Source organism: Girardinichthys multiradiatus, chromosome X, assembly GCF_021462225.1.
Source record: "Girardinichthys multiradiatus isolate DD_20200921_A chromosome X, DD_fGirMul_XY1, whole genome shotgun sequence".
In the NCBI taxonomy this organism is placed as follows: Eukaryota; Metazoa; Chordata; class Actinopteri; order Cyprinodontiformes; family Goodeidae; genus Girardinichthys; species Girardinichthys multiradiatus.
The window spans coordinates 10,359,041-10,382,185 of NC_061817.1; the positions used below are offsets into that span (position 1 = coordinate 10,359,041).

Here is a 23,145-nt window from a genome sequence, read left to right on the forward strand (position 1 = left end):
CTGAGTTTTAACACAACATAACAGGGCCAGAAGCTTAGTTAGTTGCTTCCAACAGCTGCAGAATCATTTGTGTGAGTTTGCAGGACATGGCTTTTGCAATCATTAAATAGATATTAAATAGTAAAAATGGCATTAAGAGGGGCTCACGGGGTAGCAGAGTTCTGATCCAGAGTTAAGGTGTGAAGGCTCCTCCTCTGGTGGGAGTTCGGACTCAAGCCATCAATAATTGTCAATGAAAGTAGTCATTTGGGCATCTGGTTAGGTTGTCATCCTGAGGGCCTCTTTGGAGGTTTTAAAGCACATCTTATCAGGAGGAAAGCATGTAGTGGACACAAAATATGGTAGATGGACTACATATCCCTTTTGGTTGGGAAACATTTTGGTATCCCTGTCATGCCACCCAGTGTTTGAGTTTTGAGTTTGTGTTTTTGTTTATTATACCCGGTCCATTCCTTAGGTTACCCTTCTGTGTTTTATTTTAATTGACTTCACTCCCTTCAGTCTGACCCGCACCTGTTCCTAGTTCCCATGATTACCTGGTCCCGCTATTCATTTGTTCACCCTGCTTCCCCTGTTTGTATTTAAGCTCTTTAGTTTCCATTGTTCCCCGCTGGTTCTTTGTGTTGTCTTCCATGTCATTCAGTCGTGTCTGGTTCTATAATTGTACCATGCCCAGATATCTGAAATTCTGTACTCTGGTCTGGTTGGAGCATGTCGTACTCCTGGTTTCCTACCTTGTCGTGTGAATAAGGATAATTAAAACTCTACTTACCTTAATCATCCGTGTTCGTGGAACTTTCGCTCCACTTTGGCCCAACCACAAATTCCACATCAAGACAGAAGGAACCAGCCCTATAGGCCAAGTGAGGAGGTTACAGAAGGGGTTCAAACAAGGAGCGATTATCGTGAAACTGTTCTTGCACCTCAGGAATTCTCCCAGCTCTCCATGGCGGAGATTAGAAGCAGCTAACCGCCTGAAGGACTGGTTGGAGGAATGGGGCAGCTTTTTCCCCCAGGATCCCCTGACCCACTACACCATCAAATTCGAGCGTCAGAAAGTTCTGGCCGAGATCGCTGCCTTCATGTGGAGGCGTCCTGCTCCCTCCTCGGCTCCCCTCTCCACTGAGGGTCGGCACTACACTTTGGCTCCTGGCGTCGCCCCTGATCAGCTATCGTCGTTGCTGCCAGCTCCTGATTCTGTTCCTGGTCCTGTTCCGGAGGAGTCAGTTGACGAGCCGCCTTCACATCTTGTTCCTGTCCGTGAGGGGTTCAAGGACAGACTCCCTTCACTTCCTGTTACCGTTTCTGGTCCTGTTCCGGAAGGGTCCGTGGACGAACCACCTTCACAGCCTGTTCCTGCCTGTGAGGGGTTCGGGGACAGACTGCCTCCACTTCCGGTTCCTGTCCTGGAGGAGCTCGAAGCCGAGCTGCCTCCGCTACGTGATCCTGTTCCGGAGGAGCTCGGTGACGAGTTGCCTCCACTCTTCCTGCCTGCCCCGAGGGGTTCGAGGACGAACCGCCTCTTCTGCCTGTCTCTGAGGGATTCGGGGATGAGCTGCCTCCACTCCTGGTTCCAGTTCTTGCTCCAGAGAAGCTCGTGGACGAGCTGCCTCCACCTCCTGTTCCCGTCCGTGAGGTGTGTGAGGACGTACTGCCTTCATCAGCTGTGCCTCAATGGCTGCGCTGCAGGTCTGCAGGGCTCCGCCGCAGATCTTCATGGCTTCACCAAGGGCTCCAGCGGTTTCTGCACTGCTCTTCAGAGCTCCATTGTGGTTCTGAGCATTCCGAGCTCCACCGCCGGCTTCGTGGGTGCTTCTGGTTCTGACACCGGCCTCCTGACAAGCTTTGTCTCAGACCTCCGGAACTCTGGGTCTGCAGGGGATGGCCTCCGGGTCACCATCTGAACTCTGTGCGTGCACGGGATGACCTTCGGGTCGCCCGCCTGAACATTTTTTTTTCTTTTGGTTCTTGTTCTGGTTGCCTACCTTGTCATGTGAATAAGGATAATTCAAACTCTATTTACCTTCATTCTCCGTGTTCCTGGAACCTTCTCTGCACTTTGGTCCTACCACAAACCGCACATCATGACAATCCCACTGGAGGGGCCAGAGAGTGTCGCTAGAAAGAGGGATGTCTGGGTTTTCCTCCTAAACCTGTTATCTCCTTTTCCTGTGATAGCTATAGAGTACATTCTCCCTGATTATTATATGATTAAATGCATATTATTAAATATTAATATCTGTATCAGTAAGCCTCATTTATCTAACCAGAATGTAACCTTCAACAACTGCACTGCAGCTGGCAGCTGAAAGTTGACAGCCTTGTAAGATTGCAGTCTGGCTCAATTACTGCTTCCTTAATCTCCTCCTGAATTATGAACAGCTGCAGACATTTTGCTTTTTTAGCTGTTCATCTTGCAGCCATCTAGCTGACTAGTTTGAAATAAGACAGCTCCAAGGATTTTAGCAATAGGATAAACTATCCAGCTGACGCTGACAGTAACTGCTTAATAATTGTCACCTGATTAGTTTGGTAAGAGGCTGTTTTCATTCACAAACCTCATAAAAGCTGCTGACAGTGCATTTTAGAGTTGTGTGTGATGTAACATATGGCCTGCAAGGTAAACTGTACAAAGCAGACCCACAAATGTTTGTTTGAAAGACTTTACAGTTCATCCTGAACTGTCGGGTGCTTCTGTGCTACAAGGACACAGGGGTTGTCATAGATGACTGGCAGTCCCAATCTTAGGAGGTCAGGGGGTCATGGTCAGTGACTGATTAAACGAGCAAAAACAAACACTGGAGTGTGTGTGTGTGTGTGTGTATGGGTGTTTTTTTTCTGTTTTGTCCTTTTTTGGTAAGAAGCCAGTCATTGTAGTGAGCCTAACTGTGAGCAAAAAAAAGAAGCTTCTCGAGACTCTTTGAACTGTTTCTTCTTCCCTTTATCACAACTTCATCCCACTCCAGTATGAATGCACATGCAGTTGTATTTCTCATACACACAGGATGTGTGTTGTGAAAGTCCTTGTGTTTGTGTCTATGTAGGAGTGAGTGAATCCCTGCATTGAGCAGCCAGAAATAGTCTGTAAGGAAATCAATGTTTCTCTCGCAGTGGCGCTGGGAGCTGTCTCCTCGTCAATAGAGGGACTGTCCTGTTTCCTGCACCCTGGAGTGAGAGTGTGTGTATGAGTGTGTGTGGAATGAGGGAGAAAGCACAATGACGGTGAGTTCAGGCCTATCTGTGCTGTTCCAGAGTTCTGCATCGTCAGCTAAAAGAATTTATAAAAACAGGCAGAGGATGAAAAATAATGAGGGTGAAGGGAGCATCATGTTGGGTTAGTCATCTTGGAACATCTATATATGAATCTTTGGAGGTGGAAGCAGGCAACGCTGTTTGTGAGGCCCTACAAATGGTCTTATTAGGGACAGAGGGCAGCCTCCTCACCTATTTCTTTTTCTGTCAACAAAAAACTTTTTATACAGGTACATTATAATAATAATTGATTTATTAATAATAATTATTATTATTCTTGTCTATTATTATTAAAATAATACCTAATACTAATAATAATAATTACAGTTATTATTATTATTATTATTATTATTAAAATAATACTTAACAATTATAACAATAATAATTATTGTTATTATCAATAATAACTATAATGATACTATTATTATTAATAATACTAATAACATCAACAATAATAATAATACAAAAATTATTGTTATTATTATTATTATTGAAATTATTATTATTAATTATAAAAAAATAGTATTATTCTGTTTATTTCAGTTTATATATTAAGCCACGATTCACAAATTAATCTCAGTGCACTTTACAAAAACAAAAGATCCAGTTTGTGTTAAATTATATGCATTCTAGTTGGATCCTAGTTGCAGTAAAATGCAGTCAAGGTCACTTTGTTATGCCAGTTAATAAAAGGTCTCCATTTGAGGAAGTCCGGGTGATTCCATTGAGACATTAATGTTGCTGCAATTCCTCATACTGACCATGCATGTGGCAAACAAGGCGACTCGAGTTTGAGACTTTCTCTCGAGTTACATTTTAGTCTCAAATATTAAATACTTCTGACTTCACTTAAACTTGTGCCCTAAAGTCTTGAGACTTGACTCGGACTCTTGGTCTGAGACTCAAGTCTTAGTAACAGTTTTTATCTCGGTTAATGAACGGCATGTGAACAATGGAGTGGAGCTGCTGCGCATGTTTTACTGTGAACGGATGAGCTAGATTATTAGCAAGTAACATTGGTAGATAATGGGATGTTATTAACTCATAAAAACCTGTTCATGTTAGCTGTAGCTTCATATTAATGAACACTGTATTAAATGACTTTGGATCGTTTAGGAAACAAAATAAACGTAACTTACCTCTGACATTCTCTCACTGCTAAGCTAACTGTGTCGTTACATCAAACCTTTGGCTAGAAATATTAAAATAAAAGCAGTTCCTTTTCTGTTCATTCAGAAGTTTAGCACTCAAACACTTTATTTACTTATTGCTCTTAGTCTCAGAGGGAGCTTGGCTCAGCTCAGAGGGAGGAGAAGAAAACCCTCCAAACCACATTTATTGCAATATATAATGAGGGAGTGGACAATATGAAGCCAGGAATAAACATGTGCTGACTTAGTCATTATAGAGACAAAAATTTATTCATTTGATTCATTCAGAAATTCAACATGAACAAGTTTTAATCTCTTTCTATTATTGTTCCAAGCGCATAAATGCTGATTTATATTTCTGATAAGGTAAATATTACACCTGACCAAAAATAATATAAATCAGCCGTTAGCAGTTTTTCTGGATGGTAAATTAGATGGCAAACAATTTAAAGATAATTGTTAGTAAATTTAAATGATTGAAAGATAATTATTAAGTGTTCATGCAGCAATTTAAGCCTAAGGAAAAACAATACAGGTTTGTAATCCTAAGCTACAGCTTTGCAGGGTTAGAGGTGCAGTAGATGTCATGGATTTAATGAGAAACTGTTTATTTCAGTTGTTAGAGGCCTGACTCTTACCTGGGGTGAAAGACTTGAGACCTGACATGAACTTGGAAAATTAGTCTTTTGATCATCTCTGGCAAGTGGTGACAGTGGAAAGGAAGTGCTTCCTATAAACAGGAAGAAAACTCCTGCATAACCTGGCACAGTGTGAGCAGCCATCTGCCACAATCAACTGGGGTTTTGAAAAGACACAACAGACAAACAATAAGAACATTCAGTGGGAGCAGGAAGCAAAGGGGGCAAGATGTAGGGGTCCTAGAAAAACCCAACCTCAAAGGATTTTATTCAAAATTCATGTGACAGATCATCAAAAAGTGGTGCATAAATCTGAGTGGATGCAAAATGTTACTTGCTGTCCAAAGATTTTTGTGGTACTTGTATCTTGCTGTGGAGATGCTTTTCTTCGGCAGATAGGTGGATAAGCACAGGGCAATCCTAGAAGAAAACCTGTTAGAGGCTGCAAGAGACTTGAGAAACAGCAAATTCAGTAAAAAAAGCAACTTCTCAAGACTTACAGATATAACAGAACAAACCATTAAAAACAGCAATGATCCCCTTTTCTCCTCCATGACGATAAAAATAGCCCATTTGGCCATGGGAACAAAAGCTGAGAATCAGAAGGCTGAATAATCTCCCTTACGAACTCACAGTATCCGGTTTGACCCTCACCAACTGTTTCATACTTGGCGTATGGATATGTCTGACCTTTTCTTGCATGCATTGGTGCAATGCTTAAGAAGGGGAGCAGTAAAAAAGCAGCCTTTGAGCTCTCAGCAACCTTTGTGTGTTCCATGTTGACTCGTTGAAAATGAACAATGAATATAAAACACACTCCATGCAGAAAGACATGGGTGTTTTTCTGCATGGAGTTTGCATGTTTGTTTGTCCTGTGTGTCTCTGTGTTGCCCTGCGATGGACTGACGACCTGTCCAGGGTGTACCCCGCCTCTCGCCCGTAGACTGCTGGAGATAGGCACCAGCTTCCCTGCGACCCTGTTGGGAAGAAGCAGGTATACAAGATGGATGGATGGATGGATGGATGGATGGATGGATGGATGACCAGTCTAATACAATTCCAATAAATAACATTGACATTTGTGGTTGTAATGTCAGAGAAAGTTCAAGGATTAGAATACTTTGGCATTGCACTGTATAACAGTCTTGGGAAATGCAAGCACATGTGTGAAATCCTCTAATCGGTCTACTAAGGTGAAGAGAGAATTCAGTCACCTCCCCCGTGACACCACCCTGGCAGCTAGTGGAGGGTGAATTGAAGGATCATACCAATTGCTTCTGTTCCTTCTTTGGACCCTAAGAATGCATCCTTCTATGGATCAAGTCAGTTAAGTCCAAGTTTGCTCCTCGCACAAATAATAATTTGAATTTATAATTTTAATGTTGTTCATTTACCAATGATTTAATGGAGAGAAAAGTAGCTATTCTGTCAAACATGAAAATAAAAGCTGAAGTAATGTAGTTCATGCTCAGTCCAGTTTGTCTCTGAGAACTTTGTGCCAAGAAACATTTGCAGATGTTTTATAATGAATGACAGTTTTATGACTGTACCTGCTGCCAAGCTGGCCAATATTTACATTTTATTATTAAACCTGGATTTTTCTAACTCAGTTTAGAGTGAAGGGTAATTAAATGCATTTTTGTAATTTCGTAGCCGTCTGTCTTTGCCAGCGATGCACTTAGCTGTTTCGCACATTGTGGAATCAGCAGAACTGAAAATGTGAGAGTATGTTGAAAGTCTGCAGCAAAGAGGAAGTCACCGCTGGAAGTCTATAAGTTACTGCAAAGCATCACTGGTAAAGATGTGTAAAAAGCTTTAAAATAAAATCTTCCTTCGCTGTAGTACTAGGTTACACTGAAACATTTGGAAAAGAAATGCAACTTTTTGCCTGAGTTTGTTTATTTAATAAGGTTGATTCCATGGCCAAATGTTATCCAGCTGCAATGACCCATTTTCAGTTGACTGGCAGATCCACTGGAATTTTTAATTTTAAAATCTCCTGGTATTTCCAAGGGTTGATGATGTCATGCCTTCTAAAAAAGTTCACATGGCCTTTGGAAGAGAAACAAGCCCAAAGCATCACACATACTCTACCATACTTAATAGCAGGCATGAGGGGTTTTACCACATCTTTATCTTCCTGGAGTGTCCCTTGCTGAAAGCAAAGTGTTAAACCTATCAGCTCAAACCACATGTTCTTAACTTCCTATTAGCATGTAGCAAACTCAGCATGCTGACATTTATAATGGTAGGGCAGAGGTTGCTTTTTTCTGTGCCTCACAAATAGCTGGGTGCCAGAAAGCTTCTAATGGTTGTTAGAAGCTCTTACAAAATAAATGTAAAATGTATCTCAGAATTATAAATTATATTTGTACAAAATTGTGTAAACAGAGGAACTTTGTTCTTTCAGGCGTCTGGAAGCAGTATGTTTTAAAGCTGCAGTAGGGAGTTCTGAGAAAACTGTGGACTTAGCCTGAAAGTTTGAACAAGCACACATTACAGGTCCCTCCCCTATGCTCTCTGCTGTGCTACAGCCCTCCCTCCACAGCTCCTCCCCCACAAATGAGCCACACCTACCACATTCACTGGTAGGGTCGAAAAATCAACTATATGCTTTACACTGACTATGGCCTGCTCATACTTTGAATACAAACTTGGTCCTCAAATCATTAGCACAGTGCCATTGGTGCGGTATGCGCTGTGCGGGGGAAGGGGTGTGAGCAACGTTTAAATGAGCGTGATTGACACTGCTAAGACATTCCTCCTGGCTCTGATTGGTTGTTTCTGACTGGGAGTGGTGTATTTCTGCAAATGGCCTCACTTTGATTTTTTAAAAGATTATCTGTCTCATATTCTGAAACGTCCTGGTCTCTTTTTGTGTACACGGGAAAAATGGAATCTCCCTGTTAAGGGGAAACCCTGGCATTTGAACAGTATGACTGAAATCAGTAGAAATGACATAACGGATGCCGAACAGTTTAAAACCTACAGAAGATGAAGATATCAACAATAACAATGGCGGAGTGGAGAGTACTTATGGTTCTCCAACAAAGTGCTAATTTTCTCCCCCATTTTAATAATTCCCCCACATTTTGTATCCCATTTTGTACTTTTTTCGCATGTTAAATGTCAAAGAATATACTGCGTTCTAGTGGCATGGCGGGGGAATCACACCCATTTCATGTTTCTACTGGTGCCATGTGTATGGAAATTATAATTAAAACATTGTCATGTAGATGTGTTAACAGAAATGGGAAAAAATCCCATTTTCAGTCGATTGTTATTGTGTGAACAGGGTCGGAGTGTATGTAATAGTACGACTTTGAAGACAGTACTTTTAATTCTGGCATTTAACCAATAGAAATAATCTTTTTGATAATCCTGACTGACGGAAAATGGGGAAAGCTTGTTCATTCTCTATTTTTCTTGTGTTTCAGAGCTCCTTGGTTCTACGAAGAAGGTGAATGTGAACTTTCAGGATACAGATGGGTAAGTTGCCGCCCCTCCCCCTTCTCTCCTGTGCTGCTTATCCATTTCCATCAACCTTAGTATGAATCTAAATGTACATTCCACCAGAAGCATTAATATATAAAACATTTATGTAATTTTACCTACATTTTGCTTAGTTGTACAGACCAAAACAGCGTGCTTAACTTTGTATGTGTTACACATCTATGGAAATATGAAACAGTTGCAGTGTTTGGTTTCATCCAAATAATCTCCTCTAGCTTTCACTTTAACATCAGCTAACGTCTGAAACAACAATCTGAGTAATATCGGCTATGGTCAATAGAATAAAACAATTGAAACTAACATCTTAACTAACATTTTAATCTCTTTAACTGATAATCCTTTCCAGACTGCTTTTACAGGATTAAGTGCAAGTTGATGACCTGATGTTTGGGATGTTTTGGTGTAATGCATATATAGTTAATGCATTTTGTTTCCTGATAGATCCACTTGCAGCTCAGTTATTGATTAATGAGCCTCCACAATCATAATTTCATTTCTCTTCCTGCTAATTATCTGGAGACTCAGAGTGAACAAAGTAAAACGGAGAGAGGAGAGAGAGAGATTTGTTACTCTTCAGTCCACAGCAGTTACACAGCGTGTGGCACAGGGGTTTTGATGTTTAGTGATTTAAATCACTTGATTTTCCCTTAATCAGCTCTGACCACTAATCAGCAAGTCAGATGCAGATAAGTCAGGTTTTCTTACCGTTCCTGCATGTTCTCTGGTGCTCTTTGTTTTGAGGTAAGTTCCTCCACTGCTATGAGTGTATAACATTGAATTTCTGACCGGTTTTCTGTGTTTCTATATCAGTTAGCTTTGGGTTTAGGATGTGCTCATTCAGTAGAAGCCATTTTCCTGCTTTGTTCTTGCTGTTCATGTTATAGTCTTTCGATGTCTCCACTTACAAATATTTCTTTCCATTATACCTACAACTCCAACAAGAGAACCTGTTTCTGTTTACCTCTTCCAAATTGCTGGCTTGTTTTTACATGCCGGTTATCTGTTTATCATGGACTTTTTTGCCTAGTTTATTGTTTTCCTGCATCTTTGTTTAGTTATTATTTGTTTTCAGGTGCATCTATTGGAGATTTTTGGTCATTTAAGTCAATTCCCTGAGGTGGGTACACATTGACGTCTTTTGGGAGAAGACTCTTCTTTCCTGGAATAGTTGACTTCCAGCTTCCTTTTAAATAGCTTCTTACAGCTGTTTGGCTTCCTCAGCACTACCTTAGCACTAAACATCTCAGTGACACTGAGTACAGCTTGTAGTTTCCTTTACTCAGTTAAAATCGAGGAATTGTGTTGTCAGTTTGAGCTGCTAGCGTTTAGTTTAGGTGCTAGCAGCTATAGAAAAAAAGATCAGATTTTTTTCTTTTCAACTGGCTGGTCTCTGGTCAGGGCTGGTTAAGCTGAAAACCATCCACCAGATTTCTTTGATCCCAGCTATTTCTCTTCATAATTTCCTGGACGGTTTGGGAAAAGTAAACACTTCAACTTCAACAAAACCTTTTAGAGCAATGCTGTTGTTTGTACTGTGGCTGTGGTCTTTGGTTGATGACATTTTCAACATGTAGACCTACTGCAGTATATGGTACAGATGGTGACTGGGTTGGTATGGTGGCACCGCAGTTTATCACAACAGGAAGGACTATGACATCCAGACTGAAGACTGTCGTTCAGAAGTTTCCATGTTCTCCTTGTGCATGCATAGGTTTTCTCCAGGCACTTTAGGCCTCTCACGTCCCAATAAACATGCGTTTTAGGTTTATTGGAGATTGTAAATTTCCTGTTGGTGCGAGTCATTGCTTATTCATTTGATATTTATTACTGTTCTCCCTGTGAACGACTGGTGGCTTGTCCTAGTTGTAATATACGCCTCGCTCATTGACTACTAGAGACTGACAGCAGCCCCTTCCTCAACCCTGCAAAGGACAGACGGACAGACAGAGATAGATAGATAGATAGATAGATAGATAGATAGATAGATAGATAGATAGATAGATAGATAGATAGATAGATAGATAGATAGATAGATAGATAGATAGATAGATAGATAGATAGATAGATAGATAGATAGATAGATAGATAGATAGATAGATAGATAGATAGATAGATAGATAGATAGATAGATAGATAGATAGATAGATAGATAGATAGATAGATAGATAGATAGATAGATAGATAGATAGATAGATAGATAGATAGATAGATAGATAGATAGATAGATAGATAGATAGATGTGACTTATGCAAAAACATGCTTTCATGCTGAGCAGTTTGCTGAAATGCTAGGGAAACACCAGTATATTTCCTCTTTGTGTGATATGACATGTTGTGGCTTGTAAAATATTTCAAGGGGATTCCAGTTTATTGTGTGACAGATCCTAAAAGCTGTTCACAGCTCTTATTTTCTTATTTCTTATTACAAAATTAATTAGTACCCGCCATTTAGCAATCAATAGTACCACTATACATATTAAATAAAAAATATCAATTATTAAACTAACTCCTGTCTGAATCAGTGGCTCTCAAAAGCTACACCTATAGTTGCCACATACTTTAAATTGGGAATTTTATCCTGTAAAATTAAACTGAAAAATAAACAGATTAAACAGATAAACAGAAGTTTTTGCATAGTTGTGCACATCCTTAATCTAAATGCTGTTTTTTTTCTTCTTTTCTGTCTCACAATCCTAATCCTTAAGGATTAGTCAATGCATATGGAGAAAACTAGAGATCATTGTAACATGTACAATTCTATTAGGACTTGAGTTGAAAATTCCTGCAGCTCCTTCAGTGTTGCTCAACTTGACTGTTTAAGTCTACTGTTTTTATTCATTTTGGAGAAATGTCCAGTTTTTCTATGGCCACGTTGGCCAATATTTTCTCCTAGTATTGGTCACTGCATTCACTGTGTCATAGTGTATATCTAATGCTTTGGATTGTTTCTGTAACCTTCTCTTGACTGATACCTTTCTTCATTAGGTCATTGTGATCCTGTGCAACCTCTAAGCAAACTAGAGTTTTGGCTAAAGAATGACGAAATGTCAAGAAAATCCTTCCAGGACAGCTGAACTTTGTTAAGAGTTAATCTGATTCTCTAACTAATAAGTTTAAGGGTGTGCACATTTATATAAATGGGTTATTGGAGCATTTGTTTATTTATTTATTTTTTCTTCTTTACTCAAATAGATTTGTGGGAAATTATTTGTCAAAGTCTCATTTTTTGCACCCCACAACACTTTTGAGAGCCACTGTTCCTTATCATTTAAAGCACCTTTTTCTGTTTGTAATGAAACCCATATGTAGACCTTGTATAGGATAAAATATTTCTTTGTAATATTTGAAATGAAAAACTGTGACTGCCTGCGTTAGCTGTGTTGGAAGACAATCCTCTTTCAAGTGTACAAACTGGCCTTGGGAACAGGAAGCATCAGATTGAAACACTGATGGATTTATGGAGGGAAATAGAAAAAGATAAGAACAGCAAGGGAGTAACTGGAAAGGAAACACCAGATGAGAAATAGAAGAGAGCTTTATTGAGAAGGACTTTCAGACTGGCCGTTTAAAGGGAAATAGAGCAACAGAGCGAGGTGTGTGTTTGCAGCGACAGGGAGAAGGAAGATGAAGGGTAGAGATATTGCATTTCACCTTCTACAACTTGGCAAAAGCACAGGCTTTCCTGTCCTTTACCTATACATGCATCCCACCGACACGCTGCAGGTCTGCACACACACACACACCGATGGTTGGCTTTGCTCAACCTGTTGCACTTTTTTATGATGGAAACTTGTTTAACCCTGGAGGTAACAGGTGATTCAACTGGAGGAGTACAGCATTTTTCCGAGGTTTTAATCCCAGTTATGGAAGGATCTGTTGACTCCAAGAATTTATGTTTTTTCCTGTTACCTGCACCATCATCCTTCTTGCAGAACACACAGCAGCCAGTTTAACTTTAAAAAACAGTTTTTTGCAGTTTTTTCTATACAAATATCCGGGGCACTCGGGAGACGTTTGTTTTGGTCAATCTGTATTGGGGTGTCCATTATGCCGAGACAATCAAATCTAGAAGAAAAACTTCCTTATACATTTTTCTCCACAGTTTTCTTTAATCTTTAACAGGTGGAGGACAATGCTAAGCAGCTTTCTATTTTCATTATTAAAATTAGTCATTTATACATAGAAATACAGTTAATTGACTGACTTGTTGAAGAAATAGTAAATGCTGTGGATAAAAGGGGATATACGGTGGGACCGTTTAATGACTTTAAAAATGCTTTTGGCACTATAGATTATTCATTGCTGGGTACATAAGAGCTATTGTACAGAACTTAGAGTCAAGTCAGCTTTCCAAACCTGAGCACCAAAATTGAAAAAAAAACTGTAAAAAGAAGTTAAACAGTGAGACCAGGTAATTCTAAAGAGCGCATTCTTCCAACTAAACATTGACTGACTTAGCATTAGCTGTAGGTGGTGAGTGGAGTCAACAGGTGGAGGACTTAACTCACTTAGCATTCTTTTTTTCTGCATGTTGAACAATGTTTCTCCCTTGTGTTTTCTCTTTTATCTTCTCTTCTGAGAAATATTAACCACTGCTGAGAAAAAATAACACAAAGGCTTGTCTCACATTTGCCAAAAAGATATCTTGATGATCCCTTAAGCTCAAGTTCACTTCGGTTGTGTATTATACATCATAGGTCTGTACAGTGGTGCAGTGGTTAGCACTGTCGCCTAGCAGCAAGAAGGTCTCAGGTTTGAATCTCGGTCTGGGCCTTTTCTGCATGGAGTTTGCATGTTCTCCCCCTGCACACATGGGGTTCTCTTGGGTACTCCAGCTTCCTCCCAAAATTCAAGAACATTACGTTCAGGTTAGGTGATTTCTCTAAATTGCACTTAGGTATCAGTGTGTTTGTCTCTGTGTTGCCCTGGGATGAACTGGCAACCTGTCCAGGGTACCCTGCTTCTCACCCAATGACTGCCAGCCCTCCTTGTGACCCTGCAAGAATAGGTGGGTGTAGACATTCATGGACTGATAGATCATATGTACAGTTTTGCCCAAAACTATTCATACCCCTGACAGATTTAGGCTCAAAGTAGTTTTTTTTACTATTATCACAATGTTTCTTCTGACTAGAAGTAATATTAACGTTTTTGGAGTCCTACCTTGAATCTAATAGAGAATCTGGGCAGGGAGCTAAAGATTAGGGTCATGGCATGGAAGTCTTAAAACCTCAAAGACTTGGAGCTCATACCAGTGGGAACCTGCAAAAGGCTGGTCTGCAATTATAAGAATGATTTGACTGCTGTAATGCCAAAACAATATGTTGTTTTAATGGAAAAAAACAATGGAATTAGAAGAGTATAAATAAGTTTCAATGTTAGAATTACAATAAAATGTAAATAAAGATCAATACTCATTTTACATAGTTTTATTATTTGTTGAGAATTATATGTCTCACTTGAACAAAATATACAAAAGGAAAACAGAACAAGACAGAACAGGCATTGTCTTTCAGTCTGGGGTTTCTTGGATATTGCTGTCCAGGTTTTGGCGATCAAACATGGTGATGTCAGCCATTCTTGTTTTACATTCGGTTGCTTCCGGTTCACAACAGCAGACGGAGGCAAACACAGATAACGATTCTTTTCAGTGCTCATTTGACCGCTTCTTTGATATTTTGTTGTGGAAATCCACAACAATTTCCACCTGACAAACATCTGCAGATTCACTCAATAGGAGCTGCACTGGTGAAAAGCCAAAATAAACATCTATGATTCCAGTTTTCTACTTCCTGATCCTTACATTCTTATAATAGGATGTTAACTGTTTTGAAAGAGCGCCTGACAGCCCATCAGTAAATGTGCGTTGCTCAGCAGTTTTCTAAATGTGGCACAACAGATACAGCCTGATTGCAAAACTGAATCCTGCTGGTTAGATAGAGTTAGTGGCTGACTCTGACTGGGCTTATCTTTCTTACTAATAAATGGCTAAAGAAAAGAAAAGCATGGATTTGATTTAATGGTAAAAATACAGCCTTTTCCATTGCAATGTATGCTATGAGGTGATAGTAAAATGATTTAGTTTTTAACAGGTCTTAAAAACTGAGGTACATGCAACATCATGAAGAAATGACACGTTTAACAAAATGGCAAAAATACAGAAGTATCAGTGTGGAAAAAAACTTTGTCCAGCCATTCTGTTTCAATAACATATAATTATGAGAGTTATGAAGCAATCAGGTGCCACCAATCAAAATAGTTGTTTGAGTGAACACCAGAAAGTGGGAACAGCGCTATAAAGGTATGCATTTATTGCAGTTTGCTGGTTCAGAGCTTACAACACTCTCTGTTAACTCAATGCCAAGAACGAAAGACATTGGCAATGACCTGAGAAAAGCAATATATACAGGTCCTTCTCAAAATATTAGCATATTGTGATAAAGTTCATTATTTTCCATAATGTCATGATGAAAATTTAACATTCATATATTTTAGATTCATTGCACACTAACTGAAATATTTCAGGTCTTTTATTGTCTTAATACGGATGATTTTGGCATACAGCTCATGAAAACCCAAAATTCCTATCTCACAAAATTAGCATATCATTAAAAGGGTCTCTAAACGAGCTATGAACCTAATCATCTGAATCAACGAGTTAACTCTAAACACCTGCAAAAGATTCCTGAGGCCTTTAAAACTCCCAGCCTGGTTCATCACTCAAAACCCCAATCATGGGTAAGACTGCCGACCTGACTGCTGTCCAGAAGGCCACTATTGACACCCTCAAGCAAGAGGGTAAGACACAGAAAGAAATTTCTGAACGAATAGGCTGTTCCCAGAGTGCTGTATCAAGGCACCTCAGTGGGAAGTCTGTGGGAAGGAAGAAGTGTGGCAGAAAACGCTGCACAACGAGAATAGGTGACCGGACCCTGAGGAAGATTGTGGAGAAGGGCCGATTCCAGACCTTGGGGGACCTGCGGAAGCAGTGGACTGAGTCTGGAGTAGAAACATCCAGAGCCACCGTGCACAGGCGTGTGCAGGAAATGGGCTACAGGTGCCGCATTCCCCAGGTCAAGCCACTTTTGAACCAGAAACAGCGGCAGAAGCGCCTGACCTGGGCTACAGAGAAGCAGCACTGGACTGTTGCTCAGTGGTCCAAAGTACTTTTTTCGGATGAAAGCTAATTCTGCATGTCATTCGGAAATCAAGGTGCCAGAGTCTGGAGGAAGACTGAGGAGAAGGAAATGCCAAAATGCCAGAAGTCCAGTGTCAAGTACCCACTGTCAGTGATGGTCTGGGGTGCCGTGCCAGTCATCTTTGCTTTGGACCATATCACCATATCATAATGGTTCCACAATCCTGTTACCTCTTACAGTTCATGTTGGTTATGTGTTTGTTACTTCCTCCCAAAGTGGAACCAGGTTGTACTATTGCTGAAACAACTTCAACTCCCCATTCCCTGTCAGGGCCTTTCAGCTGATTGTGAGCCACAAAGAACGAATGTAGATCACGAAAGGAAAGGATAATCTGAAAGGGGCTGTAGAAAAGACAATGGCGTTGCTTTCTATCTACACAACCTGAAAATTTGGTTGTGAAGTCTGCATAAAGATGTCTTTTGATGTCTGACTATGGTTGATAGGTGGGGTTAAAGTTAAATAGGCTAACAAAGATTGACCTTTAGCATCTTTATAGAGCTAAACCTAGACCAAAACTATGGACTGAAAATGTCAAATTTTTATCCTTCTTTCCAGGCTTCATAAAGGCAAGACTGACAGAACTTGAGTAGCCATAAAAACAATAATAACGGTAATAAGCAGAATTTTCCTGGTAAAGGTGGTTCCACAAAGATTTTCACCACTCCTATTACAGTTCGGCTAAACATGAGTTTATTGTGAGCTAAATGTGAGTTTACCATGTTTACCATACTCTAAGAGCTGGTTGAAGATGTCTCAATACGTACAATTTTAAAACTGACAGAAAACGTGTTTTCTTTTAACTATGTCTCTGTCACTTCTGATGAATGTTTGTTGGAGACACTTTCATTTCTGTTTGCCAATCTGTCCTCGGGTTATGTGATGCCTTTTTCTCCTTATGCTGCTCGTCACACTTGCCCATCAAGGCTGACATGTCAGTCTCACCCTCACCCTCAGGCTTTACACACACACACACACACACACACACACACACACACACACACACACACACACACACACACTCTCTGGATCCTCTGCAGAACAGAACATGGTTCCCCTTTTGGTAATCTCTCCATCCATTTCCATCTCTCCACTCTCTGCCCCATTAACAACTCTGCAGTAAAGACATGTTTGATCCCTAATCCCCTGCTATTAAATCCATTTGTCATGCTATCTTTGTCACTATCTCTGACCCATGATTGTATGTTTATGGGTATGTATAAACGTGTGTGTTTTAGCTTAACATTTGTCTGATCCTAAAGCTTCATGATGTGTGTGCCACAGGTTCTCTCCCCTGCATCATGCAGCTCTTAATGGGAATCTGGAGCTGGTCTCTCTGCTGTTGGAGTCGCAAGCCGCTGTCGACATCAGAGACCAGAAAGGTATTGAGGAAACAAGCACTAAAGCATAGACACAATCTCACAATAAAAATGTATCATTTAGTTTGGCTACATTTATTCAGTAGTAAAATATACTATGTTAAGATTTATTTAACACTTTAACCTATCTAACCATCCCTCCTTTCACAATCTCTCCTGATCAGTCATGAGTCCTTTGTAATGCCCTCTCCTGTTCAGCTCACCCCAAATGTTTTCTGTTGGATTTAGCTCTGGGGACTGTGATGTCATGAAAGAAGGTTTATTTTTGTGTCCAGTGAACCATTTCTGTGTATGTTCTGGATCATTATTGCTGAAAGACTCAATGACGATTTTTCAGTTTTCCAGTAGAGTCCAGCAGGGTTTTATTTAAAATATCCTGATATTGCACTCTAATATAGTGCCCTTTGAAGACAGATAGGCCCACAGCATCACAGATCCTCCACTGTACTTAACACTAGGCATGAGGTGCATTTTCACATTTTCATCCTTTGTTTCACACCAAACCCTCGTCGGGCGTTAGCAGTGGAAAAGCTAAATTTTCGCTTCATGTGACCAAAATGCCAGCTTCCAGTTAGAGTACATATGTTTCTGTTTATGATGGTGGGACAGAAATGACTTTTTCTGACATTTCTCCCAAAGACTAGGTTGCATGTAGATGGTATAAAACAGTTATGGGGAGTCGGTGACCCTAGGATGTCACTCTTTGTTATAGTACCCCAACAGTAGTCTTAAGAGATTCTTTACCTTCCTTCTCATCCTGCTTATAAAATATCTATTTATTTTAAGGCTTTTTACACCAATGAACGTGGCTGCCACTGTACAGCGCTCATCCGACATGACTTAGCTTGCATTTGGCCTTTTTTTGATACAGGAATGCGGCCGCTGCACTATGCCGCCTGGCTGGGGAAAGCTGAGCCCATGAAGATGCTGCTGAAGTCAGGTTCATCTGTCAACGGCCAATCAGACGAGGGCCAGATACCTCTGCACCTGTCAGCACAACACGGCCACTATGAGGTGGTGAGTAACACCGGTGACGACCCTCGGTGCCAACTAGTTGATGAAAACTGTCAGGACTCACAAAACAAAAATCTGTTTTGTCACTGCTAATCCGTCTTATTCAAGCTAAGCTGGAAACCTAGCTGAACAACTAACACACCTCTAATAAAATACAAACTCTTGATTGGTTGCTGTTTACACCTTTTACGCTTCCTTAGAGTTTAATTTCAAAATAGTTTACTGACATTAGCTAGCTTACTCAGTCCAACACAGCCAACATAAAGGGTAGCTTTGAGTCTTCTTTACCCAGTAAAACATATTTGTCGCCTGCTCAAATTAGCAACAAATTAGCCATACGGCACTTCTAAACATTAAGAAAGGAGGACTTTTGACAGTGCTCCTGGCCACCTACCACATAAGCTAGTCCAGCTAAAACTGACCCTAGTCTTTTTGGGTATACTTCAACCAGCTTTACTTATCTAGAAAGTCATATTTCTGTCCATTATTTTGAAGAAATTAACTCAATCTCAGTCAGATTCCAAGGAGTGCATATGTGAACTGACAGAGCCATGAATATGCTTCTTAACCATTCCATTGTAGCTCTGCCTGTATGTTGAGGGTTGTTTAATTAGATTAAATTACACATGTATGGACTCTTTACTATTTGGATAACTTTAATAGCACATTTCCTCTGGTTTTTATTTAGGTGGATCAGAGTGGTGGTCTTCCATAAATCCTAATAAAATACATTAATGTGTGTTGTTGTGAAATGACATCACGGGAAAAGGTTGTTAATAAAGACACTAACAGAAAGCAAATTGTTTAACAGAAAACTTTACATAGATGCTCAAAATGTTCCTGTTTGGGAGAAATATCTGCGTCAATATGCATCTTCCATGATTCTTTTTCTGACACATTTTTCTATTTTGTTTGTGCTTCTTGACTCCAGTCTGAAATGTTGCTGCAGCACCAGTCCAACCCATGCATCGTGGATAATGCAGGAAAAACACCCCTGGATCTGGCCTGTGAATTCGGCAGAGTCGGGGTAAGGACCTGTGTTTAAATCTGTTGTTAGAAAATACCTAGACATAAAACTAGCTAATACATAGGGACAATGAGTTGTTTGCTAATTGATGATCTCCTTGCATATGTGTGTGTGCAGGTGGTCCAGTTGTTGCTTTCTAGTAATATGTGCGCAGCTTTGTTGGAACCTAAAAAAGGAGACACTGCAGACCCCAATGGGACGTCTCCGCTCCATCTGGCTGCCAAAAATGGACATATAGACATCATCAGGTATGCATTCATCTTTTCAGGATTCCTACACAGTCAGGAAAAGTATGGAATATTATTGAAGTATTTCCCAGGTCTGGATAAGTATGGATTGTCATAGTTTCCTTATTTCCTTTCCTGTGTCTTTTTTTACTTGTCCTTCCTTCCTCTTTCACCTTTCCTTTCCTACTTTATTTTCCTTCCTTCCTTCCTCCCTTCCTTCCTAGTCCTCTTAATTATTTTCTTCTGTGCTTTATTGTGTCCCTTTTTGTTTTCTTCCACTCTTCCTTGGTGTCCTTTCTAATGCCCTTCTTCCTCTTGCTTTTTTGGGTCTTTTCTTAATTCCTTCCCTCTTTCCTTCCTCATGTCTTCTCAACCTTCTTTCTCTGTGTCCTCCTTTCTTTGTGTCCTTCCTGAGATCCTTCTGTCTTTTATCTCCTTGTTACCTTGTGTCCTTCCTAGAATCTTTTCTTCTTTCTTTTTGTCCTTTGTTTGCTCCATCCTTCCCTGTGTCCTCCTTACTTTCTGTGCTTTCATCCTTGGGGCCATTCTTACTTTCTTGTGTCTTTAATTTCTTTCTTCCCCTGTGCCCTTCTGTCCTTCTTTCCTTCTGTCCTTTCTTTTCATCAGTCAGTATCACGTTTATGCCGGTTCCATATATAAAGCCTGCCTAGTGTAGAAATGCCTGCTGTAAATTCTTGCAGAATGTTTGTTTTTATGTTTTAAAATGGCCGAAATGAACTCAGAAGTAAAATCTGAACGTGGAGAAGTCTGGAATGTTGAGATGAAAAATGTGCAGAGGGCCAGTCTTTTCATCTCTCTCCAACACTTCTTCAGATACATTGGCTGAAAACACTCCAACACATGGTTGTCTTTGCAGATCCACACTGTGATCCATCTTGTCTTAAATTTATTCTAAGATAATATCATAATGGTCTAAACTATCTTTTGTTTATGCTTTTGCAAAATTCAATCATTTCAAGAGTTCAACACAAAACGTCAGGTTGAAAAATCCCAGCAGAATATCTGCAGCTGCAGACCAACCCTAACCCTCACAAACTCCTGTTGTTCTCAGCTACAGTGAATGATGACAGAATATGGGAGCAAAAACTGAGATGTAGAAAAATACAAAGGGAGATAGAAAGAAGAAGTCATAGCTGACAGAGCAGAACGTGGCTCTCCAGAGGTGACATTGATAAATGATGCTCAGTAGCTGTGGCTGACAACCTGTGGAACAGACACGCTTACTAAATGAAACAGTCAGTCAGTCATTTTCTACGGCTTATTCCATAGTGGGTCATGGGGAAGCTGGTGCCTATCTCCAGCAGTATATGGGCGAGAGGTGGGGTACACCCTGGACAGGTTGCCAGTCCATTGCAGGGAAACACACAAACACTCATTCACACACCTAAGGCAATTTAGAGTTACCAATTAACCTAACAGGCATGTCTTTGGACTGTGGGAGGAAGCCGGAGTACCCGGTGAGAACCCACGCATGCACGGGGAGAACATGCAAACTCCATGCAGAAAGACCCCTGGCCGGGAATCGAACCCCAGACCTTCTTACTGCAAGACAACAGTGCTACCAACTGCGCCACCGTGCAGCCCCCCTAAACAAAATAATTTAATGTCTGTTTATTCTTCAACTGTTTTCATTTTTTTGGATTGACTTTTTTTCCACCTTGCTATTTTATTATCTTAACTTATTGAATATTGTCATCGAATGAATTTTGTACAAACTGAAGTAGGCCCTAAGAATCTTCTGCATCGCAAAACAGGCTTAAACTGTGTGTTTTATTGGTACATTTAGTGATAAACCAACACAAAGTAGTGCATAATTGTGAGGAAACAAGGGAATCTTGCATGGTTTCAAAAAGGTTTTTATTAAAAAGTCTCAAAAGTGTAGTGTGCATTTAGACTCAGCCTCTGTAGATATCCCTAAATAATATCCAACCAGTCACCCAAATTAGTAAACAGAATTCATCTAGACTTCCAGGCCTAGGCAAATAGATCATTAATCAGAAAAGTAACAAAGAGCCTGGGGTTGTCACAATACTAAAATATCAAACTCGATACAGATACTAAGAAAACCCGATAGCTTTTGCAATACTCTAGTTAAGAGAAAAAAAATATATTAATTACAATATGACTGTATTTTAACATCTTTAATTAGGGCAAAACTAATTAACATGGGACAGTTCACCCTCATTTAGAAACATATCTAATTTAAAAGTGTCACTTTCCTGTTGATAACAGTATGGTAGTGTGTGCCTGGGGTTCAGTTGTGCAATTTGTTTTTTATTATAATTGCCTATCTTCAGTGTGCCGCTGTGTGCTTCTATTTGTCTGTCAATTTGCTGTTGATACAGATTTTACTACTGAGGGACAAATAAGGATTATTTTATATTAAAATAAATTGCGTTTCCAAAACATGGCTCTGGTGCAGAAAACACCTTTATAATGTAAACACTGTTCAACTACAGCAGCAGGACAGGTGGCTGCAAGTTTCTTTCTTTTTCTGCTGTAATTGTCAGCTTCAGTCTGGCTCCAATATAACCTGTGTTATTATTAGCCACATTAGCTCCCCATGCCTTTACAACTAAAGGAGGAGTAATAGAGGGAGTGCGTTGGTTTGTTTCCGTGCTTCACTGTGTAGTAGCCAACTGAACTATCAGCTGATAACTTCTGTTTTACGTTAATACTGCAGTAGAACAGAGCGTTGCATTATCTGTACATAGCGTGGCATTGCTTGGAGCTGCACACCTGGGAAACACATCTCGATGGTAGAGCTTAGACCAACAGAACACTGTCACTGGGCTGTCCATGTCTGTTTAGCTAATATCTAAACAGATAGCATTAGCTTATGTTGTTTGGGAAGTTTCCTACTTCACTGCTGCAGACCATGACATCTTTGACTTGCTCTCAAACATCAGTGTCGTATTGTTAGCGCAGCTAGCATGTGGTGTCCTTCAGCATTTCATTTTTTCCTGTCAATGTTTTTTGTTTTTTTTCTGGCTGTACTTGCCATGTTAGAGTTTAAAACTTTAAGCAGCAGTTCATTTGTTTGATCAGCAGCTGCGGGGAGGGTCTGAGTTTCTCTGATATTGCAGCGCTGCTGCTCGAAGAAGTGATACAGTGGGTCATTTTGTATCAGTTTTGACCCAAATGAGTATGTTTGAAAAATTCATATTTATTTCAATTAAATTCAATGGAGTATTATTTATATAGCGCCAATTCACAACACATGTCGTCTCAAGGCACTTCACAAAGAGTTTGGAATGGTGCGGGGTTGTTGGGGAGGTTTGAATAAACTACCGAGTCTTAGAGTTTGGCCATTTTAGAATGGGCTATGTGTAGGGCTGCTAAGTAAAATAATAAACTGATCCATCTAGAGCCCACTGGTGGCCATTGTTATACTAAAAACCACAAGGATTGGGGATACCTCTCTCTGTCAGACTGATTATAATCATTGGAAAAGAGAAGGGGTCATACAGGTAGCAGAAATGGAGGGTTTGTTTGCACCTCAACCATAACTGAGCCGGTTTAGGCTAAACCTGACTCCCCCTTACTCCAACCAACCAAGAGGGAGGAAGGCATAGGTAAAAATAATTGGCGAGTGTTGTTTCCTGTTGCATTGTATGAAATGTGGGTAACTTTAATTGACTTTAAAAAGTCAATTAAATCAAATCATACAGATTTAGTATCTATTATTTCAAATTACTGATTTTTTGACAACCCCACAAGATACCTAT

At 40.1% G+C, this 23,145-nt stretch overlaps 1 protein-coding gene across 3 annotated transcripts in view; it reads left to right on the forward strand.

The window, feature by feature from the left end:
- The window catches only part of LOC124863345 (caskin-1-like), a 150,016-nt gene that overhangs the window by 64,684 nt on the left and 62,187 nt on the right, over positions 1 to 23,145 (forward strand). For all 3 annotated transcript variants that reach the window (XM_047357688.1, XM_047357690.1, XM_047357691.1), the window contains exons 2-6: positions 8,479 to 8,530; positions 17,034 to 17,131; positions 18,000 to 18,145; positions 19,074 to 19,169; positions 19,287 to 19,417. In XM_047357688.1, the coding sequence (XP_047213644.1) occupies positions 8,479 to 8,530; positions 17,034 to 17,131; positions 18,000 to 18,145; positions 19,074 to 19,169; positions 19,287 to 19,417 (523 nt within the window). The remainder of the gene's footprint in view (positions 1 to 8,478; positions 8,531 to 17,033; positions 17,132 to 17,999; positions 18,146 to 19,073; positions 19,170 to 19,286; positions 19,418 to 23,145) is intronic.